The 20,442-nt window shown below is 40.6% G+C and overlaps 1 protein-coding gene across 1 annotated transcript in view; it reads left to right on the forward strand.

Annotated features, from left to right (window-relative positions):
- Positions 1 to 17,257, forward strand: part of ERCC6L (ERCC excision repair 6 like, spindle assembly checkpoint helicase) — a 42,437-nt gene extending 25,180 nt beyond the window's left edge. The window contains exon 2 of the mRNA XM_032270148.1: positions 12,699 to 17,257. Coding sequence (XP_032126039.1) covers positions 12,699 to 16,395 — 3,697 coding nt within the window. The 3' untranslated portion in view covers positions 16,396 to 17,257. The remainder of the gene's footprint in view (positions 1 to 12,698) is intronic.
- The last annotated feature ends 3,185 nt before the right edge of the window (positions 17,258 to 20,442 follow it).

The following is a 20,442-nucleotide window of genomic DNA, read 5'->3' on the forward strand; positions in this document are numbered from 1 at the left end:
TTCCTTCCTTCCTTCCTTCCTTCCTTCCTTCCTTCCTTCCTTCCTTCTTTCCTTCCTTCCTTCTTTCCTTCCTTCCCTCCCTCCCTCTTTTTTTTTTGAGACTGGGTCTCACTATGTTGCCAAAGCTAGTCTTGAACCTTTTTTTTTTTGAGAAAGAGTCTCACTCTGCTGTCTTCCAGGCTACAGTACAGCGGCGCAATAGCTCATTACAATCTCTGCCTCCTGGGTTCAAGCAAACCTCCCTCAGCGTCCCAAGTAGCTGGGATTGTAGGCACACACCACCACGCCTGGATAATTTTTGTATTTTTAGTAGAGATGGAGTTTCACCATGTTGGCCAGGTTGGTCTCAAACTCCTAACCTCAAGTGATCCACCCGCCTTGGCCTCTCAAAGTGCTGGAATTACAGGCATGAGCTACCTTGCCCAACCTGGTCTTGAACTTCTGGCGTCAGGTGATCCTCCTGCCCCAGCCTCTCAGAGTGCCACAATTACAGGCATGAGCCACCCACCCAGCCAAATGTTGTGAAGCTTTTGCCCTGTTTTCTTCTAAGAATTTTATAGTTTTCGGTCTTTGATCCATTTTGAGTTAATTTTTGTGTATGATGTAAGGTAAGGGTCCAACTTCATTCTTTTGCATGTGAATATCCAGTTTCCCCAATGCCACTTATTGAAAAAGACTGTCCTTTCCCCATTGAATGGTCTTGGCACCTTTGTGAAAAATCATTCAACTATATTTGCAAGGTTTTATTTCTGGGCTGTTTGTTCTAGTCCATATATCTTTATGCCAGTACCATACTGTTTTAATTATTGTAGTATTGTAGTTAGTTTTGAAATCAGGACGTAAGTTTTCTAGGTTTGGTCTTTCTCAACATTGTTTTCACAGCTATTCAGGGTCCCTTGAGATTTCATATGAATTTTAGGAAGGTTGTTTTTTTTTGTTTGTTTGTTTTGTTTTTTTTTTTTGAGACGGAGTTTCGCTCTTGTTACCCAGGCTGGAGTGCAATGGCGCGATCTCGGCTCACCGCAACCTCCGCCTCCTGGGTTCAGGCAATTCTCCTGCCTCAGCCTCCTGAGTAGCTGGGATTACAGGCACGCGCCACCATGCCCAGCTAATGTTTTGTATTTTTAGTAGAGACGGGGTTTCACCGTGTTGACCAGGATGGTCTCGATCTCTTGACCTCGTGATCCACCCGCCTCGGCCTCCCAAAGCGCTGGGATTACAGGCTTGAGCCACCGCGCCCGGCCTTGTTTTTTTTTTTTTTAGAAGAGCTTCCCACTATTGCTGCCCAGGCTGGAGTGTAGTGATGCAATCTTGGCTCACTGCAACCTCTGCCTCTCAGGTTCTCCTGCCTCAGCCCCGAGTAGCTGGGATTACAGGCACTCACCACCATGCCTGGCTAATTTTTGTATTTTTAGGAGAGATGGGGTTTCACCATGTTGGCCAGGCTGATCTTGAATTCCTGACCTCAGTTGAGCCGCTGCACCTGGCCATGAATTTTAGGAAGGGGTTTTCTGTTTCTGCAAAACACATCATTGGGATTTTGATAGGGATTGCGTTGATTCCGTAGATTGCAGTGGATAGTATGGTATTTTAAAAATATTGTATTCTAATCCATGAGCATGTAATGTGTTTCTGTTTACTTATGTCTTAATTTATTTTAGCACTGTTTTTAAATTTTCATTGTACAAGTATTTTACTCCTTGGTTAAGTTAATTCCTAAGTATTTTATTCTTTTTGATGCTATTATAAATGGAATTGTTTTTGTAATTTCCTTTTCAGATTGTTCATTGTTAGTATATAGAATTGCATCTGATATTTGGTTGTTGACTTTGTATCCTGTTACTTTGCTGAATTTATTAGTTCTAACAGTTTTGTTTTGAAAAATCTTTAGGGTTTTCTACATCTAAGATCATATCACCTGTGAACAGAGATAATTTTACTACTTCTTCCTAATTCGGAGGACTTTTATTTCTTTTTTTTTTTTTAAGACAGGGTATTACTCTGTTGCCTAGGCTGGAGTGCAGTGTTGGAATCATGGCTCACTGCAGCCTTGAACTCGGGCTCAAGTGATCTTCCTGCCTTAGCCTCCTGAATAGTTATGACTACAGGCATGTGCTATCTTGCCTGGCTAATTTTTAAATTTTTTTTGTAGAAATGGGGGTCTTGCTTTGTTGTCCAGGTTGGTCTCGAACTCCTGGCCTAAAGTGATTCTCCTGCCTTGGCCTCCCAAAGTAGTGGGATTACAGGGATGAATCACTGTGCCTGGCCCTTGTATTTCTTTTTCTTGACTAAAATTCCTCTGGTTAGACCTTCCAGTACTATATTGAGTAGAATCGGTGAAAGCAGGGATCCTTTCTTGTTCCTGATCTTAGAGGAAAAGCTTTCAGTCTTTCACCATTGAGTATGATGTTCATTGTGTTTTTCATATGTGACTTTCATTAGGTTGGGGTAGTTTCTTTTTCAGTGTTTTTATCATGAAGGTGTGTTAAATTTTGTCAAATGCTTTTTTCTGCATCATTTGAGATAATGAAACTTCTTTCCTGCTGAAGAATGTTGGCTGGTATGATCTCTGGATACCAAAGCATTAGATGTTTTTTTCCTTCATTAGTTAATGTGATATATTACATTGTTCAACTTTTGTATGTTGAACCATGCTTTCATTCCAGGAATAAATCCCACTTGATCATGGTATATAATCCTTTTAATATGCTGCTGAATCGGGTTTATTAATATTTTGTTGAGGATTTTTACATTAATGTTCATAAGGGATGTTGGTCTGTAAGTTTTTTTTCTTTTCTTTTCTTTTTGTAGTATCTTGGTGACATGACCTTTAATATAGAAAACCCTAATGAATCTACAAAAAACTATAGAGCCAATAGATAAATTCAGAAAGTTGCAGGATACTAGATCAGTATTCAAAATTTAATTGTATTTCTGTACACAGCAGTGAATGAAATTAAAACAATTCCTTTTTTTTTTTATTTTTTTTTTTTTTTTGTGACAAGAGTCTCTGTTGCCCAGGCTGGAGTGCAGTGGCGCAGCCTTGGCTCACTGCAACCTGTCTCCCAGGTTCAAGCAATTCTCCTGCCTCTGTCTGCTGAGTAGCTAGGATTTCAGGTACAGGCTACCACACCTGGCTAATTTTTGTATTTTTAGTAGAGATAGGGGTTTTACCATGTTGGCCAGGCTGATATTGAACTTCTGACCTCAGGTGATCCGCCTGCCTTGGCCTTACAAAGTACTGGGATTACAGGTGTTAGCCACTGCACCCGGCCTTATTTATTTATTTTTGTGATAAGGTCTTGCTCTGTTGCCTAGGCTGGAGTGCAGTGGTGTGATCTCTGCTCACTGCAACCTCCGCCTCCTGGGTTCCAGTGATTCTCCTGCCTCAGCTTCCCAAGTAGCTGGGATTACAGGTACCTGCCATCACGCCCAGCTAATTTTGTATTTTTAGTAGAGACAGGGTTTCACCATGTTGGCCATGATGGTCTTGATCTCTTGACCTTGTGAGCCACCATGCCCAGCCAAAACAATTCCATTTACAATAGCAACAAAAATAAATGCTTAGGAGTAAATTTATACGAGGAATTGCAATACTTGGATACTGAAAACTGCAAAATATTGTTGAAGGATATTTAAGAAGGTATAAATAAAAGGAAAGATATCCTGTGTTTATGGATTGAAGGATGTAAAATCTTTAAAATGGCAATACTTCCCAAAGTGTTCTACAGATTCTAATGCCATATCTAACAAAATTCCAGCTGGCTTTGTTGCAGAAATTGACAAGCTACAAGCCTGGCCAACATGATGCAACGCCATCTCTAGTAAAAATTCAGAAATTAGCCAGGTGTGGTGGTGCACGCCTATAATCCTAGCTAACCGGGAGGCTGAGGCATTAGAATCATCTGAACCTGGGAGGCAGAGGTTGCAGTGAGCGGAGACCATGCCACTGCACTCCAGCCTGGGTGACAGAACAAGACTCTGTCTCAAAAGAAAAAAGAAAGAAATTGACAAGCTATTATAAAAGCTGTATAGACATGCAGGGGACCCAGAATAGCCAAAACAGTCCTGAAAAAGAGCAAAGTTAGCTGGGTGTGGTGCCTCACATCTGTAATTCCAGCTACTCAGTTGGCTGAGACAGAAGGATCACTTGAGGCCAGGAGTTTGAGACCAGCCTGGGCAACATGGCGATACCCCATCTCTATTATTTAAAAATTTTTTTAAAGGAACAAAGTTAGAGGACTCACAGTTCCTAAATTCAACACTTACAACAAAGCTACAGTAGTGAAGACAGTGTGGTATTTGCATAAGTATAGATACAGATCAGTGGAATAGAATCAAGAGTTCTACACTGTTCTTTCCTGGAACAGCATGGAGTGCCCATATTTCAGGTACTTGCTTAGGTGTAGGGAATTATGGTTGCTGTTGTATTTTGTTCTTTTTGTGTTTTTAAATTTTTTTGTCTGCTCAATAAGCTTTCATGTCCACCTTCTGGTAATGATCTTATCCCCTGGCCACTAGGGTGGGCAATTAACATTCTTTAAAAGTTTTATTGTGAAATATAAGATACATATAGAAAAATGTATAAAACATGAATATTCAGTTTAATGGTAGCCTGGGTCTCTTAGGTTAGGAGCCTACGCAAGTTTTGGTTTCGGGCTTAACACTGTTTAGCTTGGTACTCTATTTCACCTATAAGAGCAATCTCTGAAAACAGTGTAAGGCTTTCTGTAGTATTATCTGGTTATTTGCTTTGGATTCCTCAGACAAGAACTATTTGGACCAAACTATATGGCTTAAAAGAGCCAAAGTTCTTCTTGCTCTCTTAGGTCCTTCATACTCTGTTATAAAGAGAATACAAGCAGGCAGGAAGAGCAAGACCGATTTCAAAGTGAGTAAAAGCAGGCAGAGTTGTCGAACTCCTCCCTTGTAATTAGACCTGAACATTTTAGTGCAGCCTTTGGTTGAACTGGGCAAATACACTTCTGCCAGAATAAGCAGGAAGAAAGCATCCTCCTACATGCTAACAACATGCCCTCAGAGAGGAACTGAACCTGTTGGCTAACTCCAGAAAAAAACAGCATAACAGTAATTATGCCAAAACCAAAATTATCCTTCTTTCTGGCATAGCAGACGTGCTTTGGCATCTAGAGGGGATCCTACTAGCCAATGTTCTTCAGCAGAAGGAAGTTTTATTATTTTGGGGAGCATTTGGTGGCTAACATCCTAACTGACCCTTTGGAATAAAGTCTAACTAAAAATGAAAAATTCTCCAGGGACAATAAATTTCTTTTACAATGGATATAGACTTTTAGTACCTCCAGCTCCTTAATCTTTCAGCCCAAGGTTATCTGGTTAACCACTGCCAAATACAAGAGGAGAAATATTATATGATTCCACCTACATAAAATATCTAGAATAGGCACATACATAGAGATAAAAAGATTAGACATCACTGAGGATGTGGGGGAAATGGGGAGTTATAGCTTAATGGGTACAGAGTTCCTGTTTGGTATCATGAGAAAGATAGTGGTGATGATTGCACATTGTGAATGTAATCAATGCCATTGTATGCTTAAAATGGTTAAAATAGCCAATTTTATGTTATATGTATTTTACCACAATTTTTTAAAAACCTAGATATTCTGTCACAGTTATGGAAACTAGAAGTCTGAAATCAAGGTGTCAACAGGATTGCTTTCTTTTTGGAGACTGAGAAAGAATCTGTTCCAAGCCTCTCCTAGTTTATGGTGGTACTGGCAATCCTAGAAGCTTTTTGGCTTGTAGATGCATCACTCCATTCTCTGCCTCCATCTTCATATGGCATTCTCCTCTCTATGTCTCAGTGTCTCAGCTTACCTCTTACAAGTACGCTAATCATATGGGGTTAGGGCCTACCTTAATCCAGTATGACCTCATCTTAAATTGGTAACATCTGCAAAGTCCCAGTCACATTCATGGGTTCCAGGTGGACATGCAATTTTGGAGGACTCTATTTAACCTAGTACAGGGCACTGCCATGGATAAACTCTTCTGGGAAATCAGAAGGACACTGACAACAAGAAGATCCCCAGAAATGCCACATTTTGTATGGGATATGTGGAGGGAGAGGAATTCAATTTGCAGACTGAGCATCTTGAATTGTTAGAGAGGCAGAAGAAAAATAGGAGAGAGGAGTGTATGCCACTGAACCCAAGGGGGAGGGAAAACTTGAGGAGGGATGTAGTGATCAGTGGTTTTAAGCACAGCAGAAAGGTCAAGAAAGATAAAGACTAAAAACTGTTCATGGAGTTCGGCAATATGGAGATTGGTGTTCTTGGTGAGAACAGTTACATTAGAGTGCTAGTTAAAAAGCCAAATTGCAGCGTGTTATGAATCTTGGTTTTGTATGCCTTCAAATTGAGAAGCAGCAGTCTATTGGCAAAGCTGTCTTTTTAGTCTCCCTTTTTGACCCACCACCTAGATTCCATTATTAACATTTTACTATACTTGCTTTATCACACACCTATTCTTACCACATACATATTCTATCAATCCATCCTTTTTTTTTGAAGGATACGTTTCAAAGTAAATTGCAGACATCAGGATACTTTCCCCTAAACACTTCAGCATATAAACTATTAAGTGGATTTCAATATTTGTTTAGTTTTTTCTTTTAAAGTAAAATTTTCATAGAAACGCACACATCTTAAGTATACATTTGGTGAATTTTGACAAATGCATACACCTGTGTAACCCAAACCCCTATCAGGGTATAGAATACTATTATCACCCCAGAAGTTTCCCTCACGCCCTTTCCCAGGCAATTTACACCTCCACAGGCAACCACTGCCTTGATGTTTTCTACCATATGTTAGTTTTGCCTATTTTAGAATTTGATATAAGTGAATTTACACTGTTTCTACTCTTTTATGCCTGGCTTTTCCTCAGCATGTTTTTGAGATTCATACTTGTATAAATTCATACATGTAGTAGTTTTTTGTTTTCTATTATTGAGTCCATTGTATGAATATACCACAGATTGTTTCTTTTTTGTTTTTGTTTTATTTTGTTTGTTTGTTTGTTTCTTTGAGTCATAGTCTCACTCTTTCATCCAGGCTGGAGTGCAGTGGTGCCATCTTGGCTCACTGAAAACTCTGCCTCCCAGGTTCAAGTAGTTCTCCTGCCTCAAACCCCCGAGTAGTTAGGATTACAGGCACCCATCACCACGTCCGGCTAATTTCTGTATTTTAAGTAGAGATGGGGTTCCACCATGATGGCCAGGCTGATCTCGAACTTCTGACCTCAAGTGATCCACTGGCCTTGGCCTCCCAAAGTGCTAGGATTACAGGCGTGAGCCACTGCGCCTGTCCTAAATTATTATTATTATTATTATTATTATTTGAGACAGAGTCTCGCTCTGTCACCCAGGCTGGAGAGCATTGGTGTGATCTCAGAGCAACTTCTGCCTCCTAGGTTCAAGCGATTCTCCTGCCTCTGCCTCATTACAGGTGCCTGCCACCATGCCCGGCTAATTTTTGTATTTTTAGTAGAGATAGGTTTCGCCACGTTGACCAAGCTGGTATTGAACTCCTGATTTCAGGTGATCCGACCACCTCGATCTCCCAAAGTGCTGGGGTTGTTTTCAGTTTTTGGCTATTATGAGTAAATCAAGTGTTTGTTTTCTTGACTCTTAAATGCCTGTCTTATGGTGCTAAGCAGGGAAAAGCTAATTATTAAATATTGCTTGACTGAAATGTGAACCATATTCTCCCCTAACTTATCTCAGAAATCACTACTATTTAATAATATTAAGTTTGTGTTTATATGTAATTTTTTTTTTTTGAGACAGAGTCTCGATCTGTTGTTACCAGGCTAAAGTGCAGTGGTGCAGTCTCGGCTCACTGCAATCTCCACCTCCCGTGTTCAAGCGATTTTCCTGCCTCAGCCTCCCGTATATGTGATTTTAAAATGACCTCACTTTGATTAAAATGACCATCCCTGAAGGTGAAGCCAAAAGGAAGGAATCCTCGTAGCCTACTCTGCCATGAGTTGGGCTTTAAATGGACCTGTTTTCAATACTGATATTCAGGTCACCTGCAGTTTTTATGTCATCCAAATGTTTTATGTTTTATTGATTTTGATGGAGAATCAAAAGACTCTGTTGTGTCTAAAGTATACACATGCACCTTGACAAGGAGACTGGACATAGAGACATGTCAGGGAGCTGATACTCCAGGAGCTGGATCAGTATAGGGAAACTGGGTTCTTGTTGAGAGGACAACGATAACCCCACTCCCATACACTGAGATTAGCAGGTCTAGACTTCTCCACCCCTATATGGGGCTAGTGGCTGGTGGCCAGATTAAAAACAAAGAGCATTTCTGGTTGCTTTGCATGTGAAGAAAACGAAGTTTTTTGAGTCCAGGGTCTTTGCATTCAGTTTTCTGTCTCTTCACATTCTTTTTTTTTTTTTTTTTTTTGACAGGGTTTGGCTTTGTAACCCAGGCTGCTGGAGTGCAGTGGGAACACAATCATAGCTCACTGCAACCCCTGCCTTCCAGGCTCAAGCCATCCTCCCACAGTAGCTGGGTCTATAGGTTCATGCCACCACAGCCTCCCCAGTAGCTGAGTCTTTGGGCGCATGCCACCACATCTGGCTGCTTTTTTTCTGTTTTTTTTTTTTGTAGAGACAGGGGTTTCACTATGTTGCCCAGGCTGGTCTCAAACTCCTGGGCTCAAGCAATCTGCCCGCCTCAGCTTCTCAAAGTACTAGGATTAGTGGCTTGAGCCACCACACCTGGCTGTGTCTTCACATTCTAAAATAACTGTAGGGAATGTTCCAGAGGGCCCTCCACAGCAAGGAAAATCAAGTATGTGTCTTCTGCAACATAAGCTTATGTGCCTTTTCAGCTGCTCATTTGCAAACACTATGTGTTTAGCTGAGCCTAGCTGTTTGGGGCGTAGGTATAATAATATGGCCTATTGGTTTCTCCAGATAGAAAAACTTTTGAGCATCTGAACTGGTGGCCCCTCTGTGAAAAAGAAAGATTTCTGAAGGTATCAGCCAGTTCCAAAGTAAGATGGATTAGATGATGAGAGGTTAATTGGCTATGATCAAGGAAGATGTTTGCATCTGGGGAAACAGCTTTGGGGCAGAGATGATTTTATTTTTTATTTATTTATTTATTTATTTTTGAAATGGAGTCTTTCTCTGTTGCACAGGTTGGAGTGCGGTGGTATGGTCTTAGCTCACTCCAAGCTCTGCCTTGTGAGTGATTTTCGTGCCTCAGCCTCCCAAGTAGCTGGGATCAGGCGCCTGCCACCATGCCCAGCTAATTTTTTGTATTTTTAGTAGAGACAGGGTTTTACCATGTTGTCCAGGCTAGTCCCAAACTCCTGACCTCAGGTGATCCGCCCACCTTCGCCTCAAAGTGCTGGGCTTACAGGCATGAGCCACTGTGGCCAGCCACAGAGATGATTTTAAATGGCCACTTGGGTAGGGCTTCTTATGGAGAAGACCTAGGGAGTTAGCAACTGGGCAGTTCTGCCAATAAACGGATAGCTTTGCAGGTAATAGGACTTTATAGCCCAAGTTTAATTGTTGTATCCCCTTTCGCCAGGAGTTGTTTGTATATAATATTTCTTTTGTTTTGTTTTTGAAATGGGTCTTGCTCTGTCACCTGGCTGGAGTGCAGTGATGCAATCATGGCTCACTGCAGCCTCAACCTCCCACTCTGAAGCGAACCTCTTATCTCAGCCTCCCGAATAGCTGGGACTGACCACAGGCATCCACCAGTGATATGGTTTGGTTGTGACCCCACCCAAAATTTCATCTTGAATTGTAATCCAAATTGTAATCCTCACGTGCTTCGGAGAGACCTGGTGGGAGGCGATTAGATGTCCTTTTAAACAATCCTTAAAGAGAACTATACTCTAGTCATATAATTTCAGATGTAATCATTTAAACATAAAATTGTTGCTTTATTGTCCCTTCCTATGGAATTAAAAACTGACATTTCCCCCAATACTCTAGCACTATTCTCCTTGTTCTCTTGCTTGAGGGGTGTGGTTCTTTGTCCTGAACTGGTTATTCTTCCCTGTCCTCTTGGCTCCCAAGCAGGCCTGGCTTCTCCCCAGCTATCTTCAAGGAAAATAGGGGAGCAATTCTGAAAAAATATTTGAGCCCATGAAATGTTAGATAAGTTCTCCAGATCATTAAGGATCTTGTGTGCTATAGATGGATAAATCATTACATTAGCAATAAAAAGGACATTTTTTCTCCTCTGAGCCCTGAAAAATGAAAGTGATTAGAAGCTAAGTGGCTAAATCAAACTGCATTGTAAAAAGCATTCTTGTCTTGCAAATAATCAGATATCCAGAGCAGTGCTATAAAAAGCATTTATTTTTTCCCCGTGATTCCATTGTAGGGAAAGAATACCATCCTAGGTCCAACTTAATTGGTGGAATAGACTGAGGGGAGAAGAAGAGCTGAGATGCAGTTGTTAGATAAGACCTGCTAACTAGGGTGAACCAGGGACTGGGGAAGGCAGCTTGGCTCACAGCAGCGGTTTAACCCAGCCAAAAAGCAGTGATGTCCAAGGAATACTGTAAACTCTGGTTGTGGTTCAGGCAGAGGTTGACAAATGGGGGTTCCAGAGGGTGGGTAGAGCACTCCAATAAGAATTTTAGGCTGGTGCTAACAAGTCTAGGCAGACAGTTGCCATTTATAAGACAATTGCCATTTATAAGGATGGTGTGTGTGATTAGTGGGGACTCTGGCCCAGAGCTAGGGACCGGGGCAGCACTTTAGTGTCTGGGGGAGAGGACTGGCTAGAGTTACACAGAACCCCAGGCAGGTTTCATAGGAGTTTCAGGATACTGGGTAATTACCAGTTCAGGAACTTGGAAATAGTCTAATAATTTTAAAATGTTATTTTCTCCTTCAAGCTGTAGAACATAGATAAAGACCACTTTCCAAAGCAGCTCTGAACCATTAATATTCCCACCAGTAGCGGGAGTTTTTCACACCTTGCCAACACTTGGTATTTTCCCACTTGTTTGTTATAGCCATCCTAATGGGAAGTGGTATCTCACGGTGGTTTTGGTTTGCATTTCCCTGAAAACTAATGATGTTGAGCATCTTCTCATGTGTTTATTGCCCATCTGTATATCTTTTTTTCCATTTTTTTTTAAGAGACAGAGTCTCACTATGTTGTTCAGGCTAGTCTTAAACACCTGACCTCAAGCGATCCTCCTGCCTTGGCCTCCCAAAGTGCTGGGATTATAGGCGTGAGCCACCACACCCAGCCCTGTATATCTTTTTTCCCCCGTCTGGTTTCTTGTGTGTTTGGCATCATATTTAAGATATTGCCAAATCCAAGTAATGAAGATTTTCACACCTATATTTTTTCCTAAGTTTTGTAGTTTTAGCCCTTAGATTTAGGTCTTTGATCCATTTTGAGTTAATTTTTGTATATGGTATGAGTAGGGGTCCAATTTCATTCTTTTGCACATGGATATTCAGTTGAAAAGACTTCTTTCTCTAGTGAATTGTTTTAGCATCCTTACTGAAATTAATTGACCATACACCACTGAAGAATTTTAAGCAGAGGAGTGACATGATTTCTTTTACGCTTTAAGACAGTATTGCTGGCTGCTATATAGAGAGTGTATTGGAGAAGGCAAGAGTTTATGTAGGGAGACCAGTGAGTAGGAAACTGCAGTTATCTAGGCCAGAGATGATGGTGACTTGGGCCACAGTAGTGGTAGTAGAGATGGAAAGAAGGTTGTTATAACTTGGGAAGTAAAGTTAGTACGACTTGGGACTGCCTGGCCTGAGGGCAGGGCATAAAAAAAAGGAAAGGACAAAGATGACTTATATTTAGGTTGGGATCAAGGATTCTCTTCAGATTTGAAGTTTGGGTGGCTAAGCAGATGGTAGTGTTATTTACTACCACACAAATGGAAAAGCATGTTTTTAGAGGGGAATTAATGAGTTTAGTTTGGGATGAATTGAATTTGACTTCAAGGGGAGATGTCCAGAAGGCAGTTGAATGGGTCTATAGTAGAGCTTGACGGACAGCTCTGGGTTGGAGAGAGTGATTTGGGAGTCATGAGCACATAGGTGGGAGTGGAAGCTCTGGGAAAACTTGAGGAGAGACTAAAAAGAGTGAGAAGAGGTCCTAGGACTGAGTCCTCTGGTAGAAAGAACACAGAAGAAATGGTCAGTGAAGAGGAGGAAAACCAGAAGAAATCTGTAGGAATCTGGTGAAAAGAGGGAATTTTAAGAGGGGAAAGTAGTGATCAGTAGTGTCAAATGCATCACAGTGGTCTAGTAAAATAAGGCCAGAGAAGTTCCCATATTTCCATGTCCCTACACATAGAGGATTGTTTGTTTTACAAAAAAATCTCTTCATACTTCTTATGGGTGCCAATTTTAACAAAGTACTGTGGAACCAATAACCTAACCTTTGCACATTAATTTTCCACAACTAGTGTCTGAAGGTGTTGCTGGCAGCATCTGGTGGATATTTGTGTCTCAAGTGACGCCAGCTTTGACTGGCATCTTCTGTGCTAATCTTTCCCATCCTGAATTGAGGATATTAAAAGTCCAGCTGCAGTTTGGATTCCAAAATGAACTCTAAAGCGTTCTTAGACTGAATGTTCAATGTTTCCTTTCTTTTCTTTTTTATTTTATTTTATTATTTATTTTATAGATATGTGAAAGAGGCCAAAGAAGCAGCTAAGAATGGAGATCTGGAAGAAGCATTTAAACTTTTCAATTTGGCAAAGGACATTTTTCCCAATGAAAAGGTGCTGAGCAGAATCCAAAAAATACAGGAAGCCTTGGAGGAGTTAGCAGAACAGGGAGATGATGAATTTACAGATGTGTGCAACTCTGGCCTGCTGCTTTATCGAGAACTGCACGACCAACTCTTTGAGCACCAGAAAGAAGGCGTAGCTTTTCTCTATAGCCTGTATAGGGATGGAAGAAAAGGTGGTATTTTGGCTGATGATATGGGATTAGGGAAGACTGTTCAAATAATTGCTTTCCTTTCTGGTATGTTTGATGCTTCACTTGTGAATCATGTGCTGCTGATCATGCCAACCAATCTTATTAACACATGGTTGAAAGAATTTGGTAAGTGGACTCCAGGAATGAGAGTCAAAACTTTTCATGGTCCTAGCAAGGATGAACGAACCAGAAACCTCAATCGGATTCAGCAAAGGAATGGTGTCATTATCACTACATACCAAATGTTAATCAATAACTGGCAACAACTTTCAAGCTTTAGGGGCCAAGAGTTTCTGTGGGACTATGTCATCCTTGATGAAGCACATAAAATAAAAACCTCATCTACTAAGTCAGCAATATGTGCTCGTGCTGTTCCTGCAAGTAATCGCCTCCTCCTCACAGGAACTCCAATCCAGAATAATTTACGAGAACTATGGTCCCTATTTGATTTTGCTTGTCAAGGATCCCTGCTGGGAACATTAAAAACTTTTAAAATGGAGTATGAAAATCCTATTACTAGAGCAAGAGAGAAGGATGCTACCCCAGGAGAAAAAGCCTTGGGATTTAAAATATCTGAAAACTTAATGGCAATCATAAAACCCTATTTTCTCAGGAGGACTAAAGAAGAAGTACAGAAGAAAACAAGCAACCTAGACGTCAAACTTAATGAAAAGAATCCAGATGTTGATGCCATTTGTGAAATGCCTTCCCTTTCCAGGAAAAATGATTTAATTATTTGGATACGACTTGTGCCTTTACAAGAAGAAATATACAGGAAATTTGTGTCTTTAGATCATATCAAAGAATTGCTAATGGAGACGCGCTCACCTTTGGCCGAGCTAGGTGTCTTAAAGAAGCTGTGTGATCATCCTAGGCTGCTGTCTGCACGGGCTTGTGGTTTGCTAAATCTCGGGACTGTTACATTCTCTGCTCAAGATGAAAATGAAGGGGAAGATTCTCCAGACATGGACCATATTGATCAAATAACTGATGACACATTGATGGAAGAATCTGGAAAAATGATATTCCTAATGAGCCTACTTAAGAGGCTGCGAGATGAGGGACATCAAACTCTGGTGTTTTCTCAGTCGAGGCAAATTCTAAACATCATCGAACGCCTCTTAAAGAATAGGCACTTTAAGACACTGCGAATCGATGGGACAATTACTCATCTTTTGGAACGAGAAAAAAGAATTAACTTGTTCCAGCAAAATAAAGATTACTCTGTTTTTCTGCTTACCACTCAAGTAGGTGGTGTCGGTTTAACATTAACTGCAGCAACTAGAGTGGTCATTTTTGACCCTAGCTGGAATCCTGCAACCGATGCTCAAGCTGTGGATAGAGTTTACAGAATTGGACAAAAAGAAAATGTTGTGGTTTATAGGCTAATCACTTGTGGGACTGTGGAGGAAAAAATATACAGAAGACAGGTTTTCAAGGACTCATTAATAAGACAAACTACTGGTGAAAAAAAGAACCCTTTCCGATATTTTAGTAAACAAGAATTAAGAGAACTCTTTACAATCGAGGATCTTCAGAACTCTGTAACCCAGCTGCAGCTTCAGTCTTTGCATGCTGCTCAGAGAAAATCTGATACAAAACTAGATGAACATATTGCCTACCTGCAGTCTTTGGGGATAGCTGGAATCTCTGACCATGATTTGATGTACACATGTGATCTATCTATTAAAGAAGAGCTTGATGTGGTAGAAGAATCTCACTATATTCAACAAAGGGTTCAGAAAGCTCAATTCCTTGTTGAATTTGAGTCTCAAAATAAAGAGTTCCTGATGGAACAACAAAGAAATAGAAATGAGGGGGCCTGGCTAAAAGAACCTGTATTTCCTTCTTCAACAAAGAAGAAATGCCCTAAATTGAATAAACCACAGCCTCAGCCTTTACCTCTTATAAGTACTCATCATACTCAGGAAGAAGATATCAGTTCCAAAATGGCAAATGTAGTTATTGATGATCTGACCGAAGAGGGTGAGAAACAAGATCTTTCCAGTATAAAGATGAATGCTACCACCTTGCAAGATGGTAGGCACCCATGTGAAAGTAGATGTAGTGCTGACTCTATAGCTACTTTACCCAAGGGGTTTGGGAGTGTAGAAGAACTTTTTACGAACTCTTCATTGGGAATGGAAAAACGCTTTGCAACTAAAAATGAAGCTCTACAAAAAGAGACATTACAAGAGGGGCCTAAGCAGGAGGCACTGCAAGAGGATCCTCTGGGAAGTTTTAATTATTTACCCAGCAAATCAACCAAAGCTGATCTTGGGCCAAATCTAGATCAACTAAAGGATGATGAGATTTTACATCATTGCAATCCTTGGCCCATTATTTCCATAACAAATGAAAGTCAAAATGCAGAATTGAATGTATCCATTAATGAAATAGTTGATGACTTTTCAGCATCCCATAGTGTACTGCAGGATGCTCAAGCAAATGAGGCCAAGTTGAAAGAGGAAGCTTCAGCATCTTCACCACAGTATGCATGTGATTTCAATCTTTTCTTGGAAGACTCAGCAGACAACAGACAAAATCTTTCCAGTCAGTCTTCAGAGCATGTTGAAAAAGGAAATAGCTTGGGTGGCTCTGCAGCTAATTCCAGAGCAGGGTTTGTGCATAGCAAAACATGTCTCGGTTGGGAGTTTTCTGAGAAAGATGATGAACCAGAAGAAGTAGTAGTTAAAGCAAAAATCAGAAGTAAAGCTGGAAGGATTGTTTCAGATGATGAAGATGAAGATGATTCTTTTAAAGATACCTCAAACACAAACCCATTCAACACATCTCTCTTTCAATTCTCATGTGTGAAAAAATTTGATGCTTCAACTCCCAAAAATGACATCAGTCCACCGGGAAGGTTCTTTTCATCTCAAATACCCAGTAGTGTAAATAAGTCTATGAACTCAAGAAGATCTCTGTCTTCTAGGAGGTCTCTTATTAATATGGTTTTAGACCATGTGGAGGATATGGAGGAAAGACTTGATGACAGCAGTGAAGCAAAGGGTGCCGAAGATTATCCAGAAGAAGGGGCAGAGGAAAGCAGTGGCGAAGCCTCTGAATGTGCAGAAGAGGATCCTTCCGGAGAAACACAGTCTTCAGAAAACAAGTCCAGCTGGTCAATCATGTCTAAGTCTAGTGCTCTAGCTCAGGAGACCTCTCTTGGTTCCCCTGAGCCCTTGTCTGGTGAACAGTTGGTTGGTTCTCCCCAGGATAAGGCGGCAGAGGCTGTGAATGACTATGAGACTCTTGTAAAGCGTGGAAAAGAACTGAAAGAGTGTGGAAAACTCCAGGAGGCCCTAAACTGTTTAGTTAAAGCGCTTGACATAAAAAGTGCAGATCCTGAAGTTATGCTCTTGACTTTAAGTTTGTATAAACGACTTAACACTTGAGAATGTAACCTGTTTATTGTATTTTAAAGTGAAATAATATGAGGGAATTTTTGTTTCCATAATTGGATTATTTGGGAACATGAAGCATTCAGGGTTAAGGCAAGAAAGATCTCAAAAAGCAACTTATGCCCTGCAACTCCCCCACTCCATAGTCTGGTATTCTGAGCACTAGCTTAATATTTCTTCACTTGAATATTATATTTTAGACATATTCTGTAAACTGTGTTGTTTCTTGGAAAGTTTTGTAAAATTATTCTGGCCATTCTTAATTTTACTCTGAAAGTGATCATCTTAACGTTCACATAAGAGAATTAAAAGTTACTTTTCTTGTGTTTTCCATACACTTTCTTTCACTGAGATGATACTGGCAGAAGCTTGTCATTAGCATTCCAGATCTTAAGAGATGCTTGTGAACAAGCTGTTTAATGCTTTCAGCTTAATATAGATTGGTGTCCCTAATCCAAAAATCCAAAATGGGAAACCTTCTGAATGCTGACATGATGCCACAAGTGGAAAGTTCCATACCTGATGTCATGTGACATGTCACAGTCAAAATGCAGGTGTATAACACAGTTTACTCAGCATCCCCAAAGGAAAAGAGACCCTGTCAGCCCCCTTCAACTACTATATATCCTTTCCACACAGACCCAGATTCTTCCATGCAAGCCTGTCTACAAAGGATAATGAAATGGCTCAACATACACAAACTTTGTTTCATGCACAAAATCATTAAAAATAATTGTATAAAATTACCTTCAGACTGTATATAATGTGAATACGAAACATAAATGGATTTCATGTTTAGACTTGGGTCCCATCCCCAAAATATCTCATTATGTGTATGTAAATACTCCCAAATCCAGAACACTTCTGATCCTCAGCATTTTGGATAAAGGGTACTAAACTGGAACAGCAGAAAGCTGAGATAGGTACCTGGTGCTAGGATTCTTGATCACTGGTAGCTTGCCCTGGAGTCACTGCTGACCATTTAGCTATTCTTCATGCACCATTAACTGCGTTCTTTTCTCCACACCAAGTATCTCGTCTATTCTGACACATGCTATCACAGTTTATCTTTGGATTGTAGACTGAAAAGGAGTTACCTTGCAGAAACATAAAGTGCAGTATAGCACACTGGACTCTGTCACCAGAGAAGTGGACTATACTTGATGAGGTACTCTGTATTGAGCACTCTACACAGGTTTCTCATTTAGGCCTTACCATAATCCTTTGAGGTGGAGGGAGAGTAGCATTTCCATTTTTCATTTGAGGAAACAAAGGCTTAGTGAGGCCATCACTTCCCCATGGTGACGTAGTTGGAGTGAAACCGATTTTTAATCATCTTGTGTAAATGAATATAATACACTGAGCTGTTTTTACTCAAAACACTTCTGACACCAAATGTGGGAGTTTTCCACATCAAGCAGTTCTCCAGTTCAAAACTGAACTGGTGTCCTAGAATTCAATTTTGACAGTACCCAGAGTTAGCATCAGACTCCACAAGTTTAAGGGCTCAGTCCCACCAGACTGCCCTCACTTCAGGCGTCAGTTGTAAGTATTCAGTTCCCATGTTACGCACACTTCTGACTTGGCTACAAATCAGGGATTCCCATGACCTCACCATCCCACTCCCTGGTTTAATAATTTGCTAGAATAGTTTATAAAACTCAGGAAATGTTTACTTACTATTACCAGATTATTAAGAATATAACTCGAACAACCAAATGAAAGATGCACAGGGCAAGGTATGGGGGTGGTGCATTACGCATCCATGCCCTCTGGGCATACCACCCTCCCAACATTTTGATGTGTTAATCCAGGGCTCTCCAAACTCTATTGTTAGGGTTTTTGAGGTTTCCTTAGGGAGGTGTGATTGATAAAATAATTGGCCCTGGGTGATTAACTCAATCTTCAGCCCCTCTCCCCGCAACAGAGGTTGCAGTTAGGGCTGAATATTCCCTCTAATCATGCCTTGTTTCTGGTAACCAGCCCCCATCCTGAAGCTACTAGGGGCCTCCAGCCACGAGCTATCTCATTAGCACACAAAAGATAACCAATTGAGATTTCAAGGCTTTCAGGAGCTATATATGCCAGGAACCAGGGACAATGACCAAATATTTATTTTTATTATATCCCATACATATAAAAGTTACTTATAAATTATATGTATATACACACTAATAATCTCATGTGTATTACAAGAGATTACAGAAGTTCAAAAGAGATAAGCTGAATTTCAGGTTATTGATGGAACAAAATTTTGCTCTTACTAAAAGCAACTATTAATATTTTAGGGTAATGTGATTGAATATTGTTGTATTTGACCGAATGTAGAAAGTTATCACAAGACAAAAGTATGCCAGATTGCAGGGTCATTTATTTATGCCAGCGACCACAGAGGACTCACGTCTCTCCAACCTGTGGTGGCAACAGGAGGGTGCCACGATTTTTTATACCCGAAAAACCACCTTGGGAGTGGGGGTGAGGGGCAGGGATGGGGATGAAAAGGCTTCAGACATTCCGAGGGCTAGTGGATTCTGTAAATTACCTCCTGGGCAGAGATGAGGGTGGGGGTCTCCGGACATTCCAAGGGCCAAGGGGACTTTTGTCATTCCGTTTGTTACTTAAGTGGTTTACAGAAGTCAAGATAAACATTTGTTTACACATTATCTGGTTAAGGTGGAAATCACAGACCTTAGTTACTTATTACAAGCCACAGGAGCCAGGATGGAACTAGCTCGGGCTGCTTAGTCTGGCAATTGCCGGTAAGCAAAGGCTAGCAATTCTGGCAGTTACTGATAAGAAAAGGTAAGCAACTTTACATAGTTTTGAAGAACAAACAGCAGTTCTATTTACAGAGGCCGAGGACAGTAGTTATTGTAAGGAGAATGGGGCAGCCATTTCAACTTATCTAAAAACAGTTTTGCATTTTATAAAATAGTTTTGCTCCGGTTCTGGCTCTAGGCCAGCACAATATCACAATATCATTTTTGAAATATTGGTATAACTGTGTGATTCAGCAGTTCAGTCTGCATCTAAGTTCAGCTTACCATTTCTGTGCTTCCCACCGTGATAAAGGTGAAGGGAGTGACTGCGCCCTACATCTTTGTTTTCCGTTTCCCTTCTACCACACACACAAATGTTTGTTAAAATTCAGTTAACATCTGTCAGAAGACTTTTCTATACAGTGGAAAAAAAAAATTCAGCTAATAAATTTCTTTCTTCCCTGATGTAGAAAACAAAAAACCCACACGATTTATTTGCCTGCAAGGAGGTTTTAGTGGCCTATATCCATTTGATTGGAACAGTGAAGCGTTAAGTCCTCGGTGTATTTCTTACTGAAAATAGCAATGCTCTTTCTGTTCAAGTGTGTGTGTGCTATGACAAATTCTGTTTGGGGAAAAAAATACATACTCATGTTTGAAATACTATTCAAACAGTATCCATGGCAGGGATTTTTAACCTGGAGTTCATGGGTAGAAGAAGTCAGTTGTCTGTGAATTTGGATGGGAAAAAATTTTATCTTTTATCTCACTATCTCGTAGCTGAAATAATAGCATTTCCTTTCATCATGAATGTGAAGCAGGAAAATAGGGTCTGGAGGCAGGGGATTTAAGACCGATTCACACTTCAGCTATGACAGGAAATATCCTCTCCATAGGGCATAGGCCTAGTAAATGACTTTATCCTCTCCATTTACATAGGGCGCACGCCAGGTAACCAATGGAATCCTCTAGGGGTTATTTAAACTCCCCAAAATTCTCTAACAGGGCCTTTTGAGCTCCTATGCTTGGTCATGCTCCCACACTGTGGAGTGTACTTTCATTTTCAATAAATGCTTTTGTCCCTTCCTTGCTTTGTTTGTGCGTTTTATCCAGTTCTTGGTTCAAGACGCCAAGAACCTGGACATCGTTCACTGTTAACAAATGTAGCCATAAACTGCAGAAGGATTAGTAGTAGTTACCATGTCACCAGTAGAAATCACATAGACTTCAGGGTTAGTGCAGATATCTCAAAATACCATTGATATTCATTACTGCAAACTCA

The sequence above is a fragment of the Sapajus apella genome, unplaced genomic scaffold (genome assembly GCF_009761245.1).
Source record: "Sapajus apella isolate SASKATOON/1434 unplaced genomic scaffold, GSC_monkey_1.0 scaffold204, whole genome shotgun sequence".
NCBI classification, from domain to species: domain Eukaryota; kingdom Metazoa; phylum Chordata; class Mammalia; order Primates; family Cebidae; genus Sapajus; species Sapajus apella.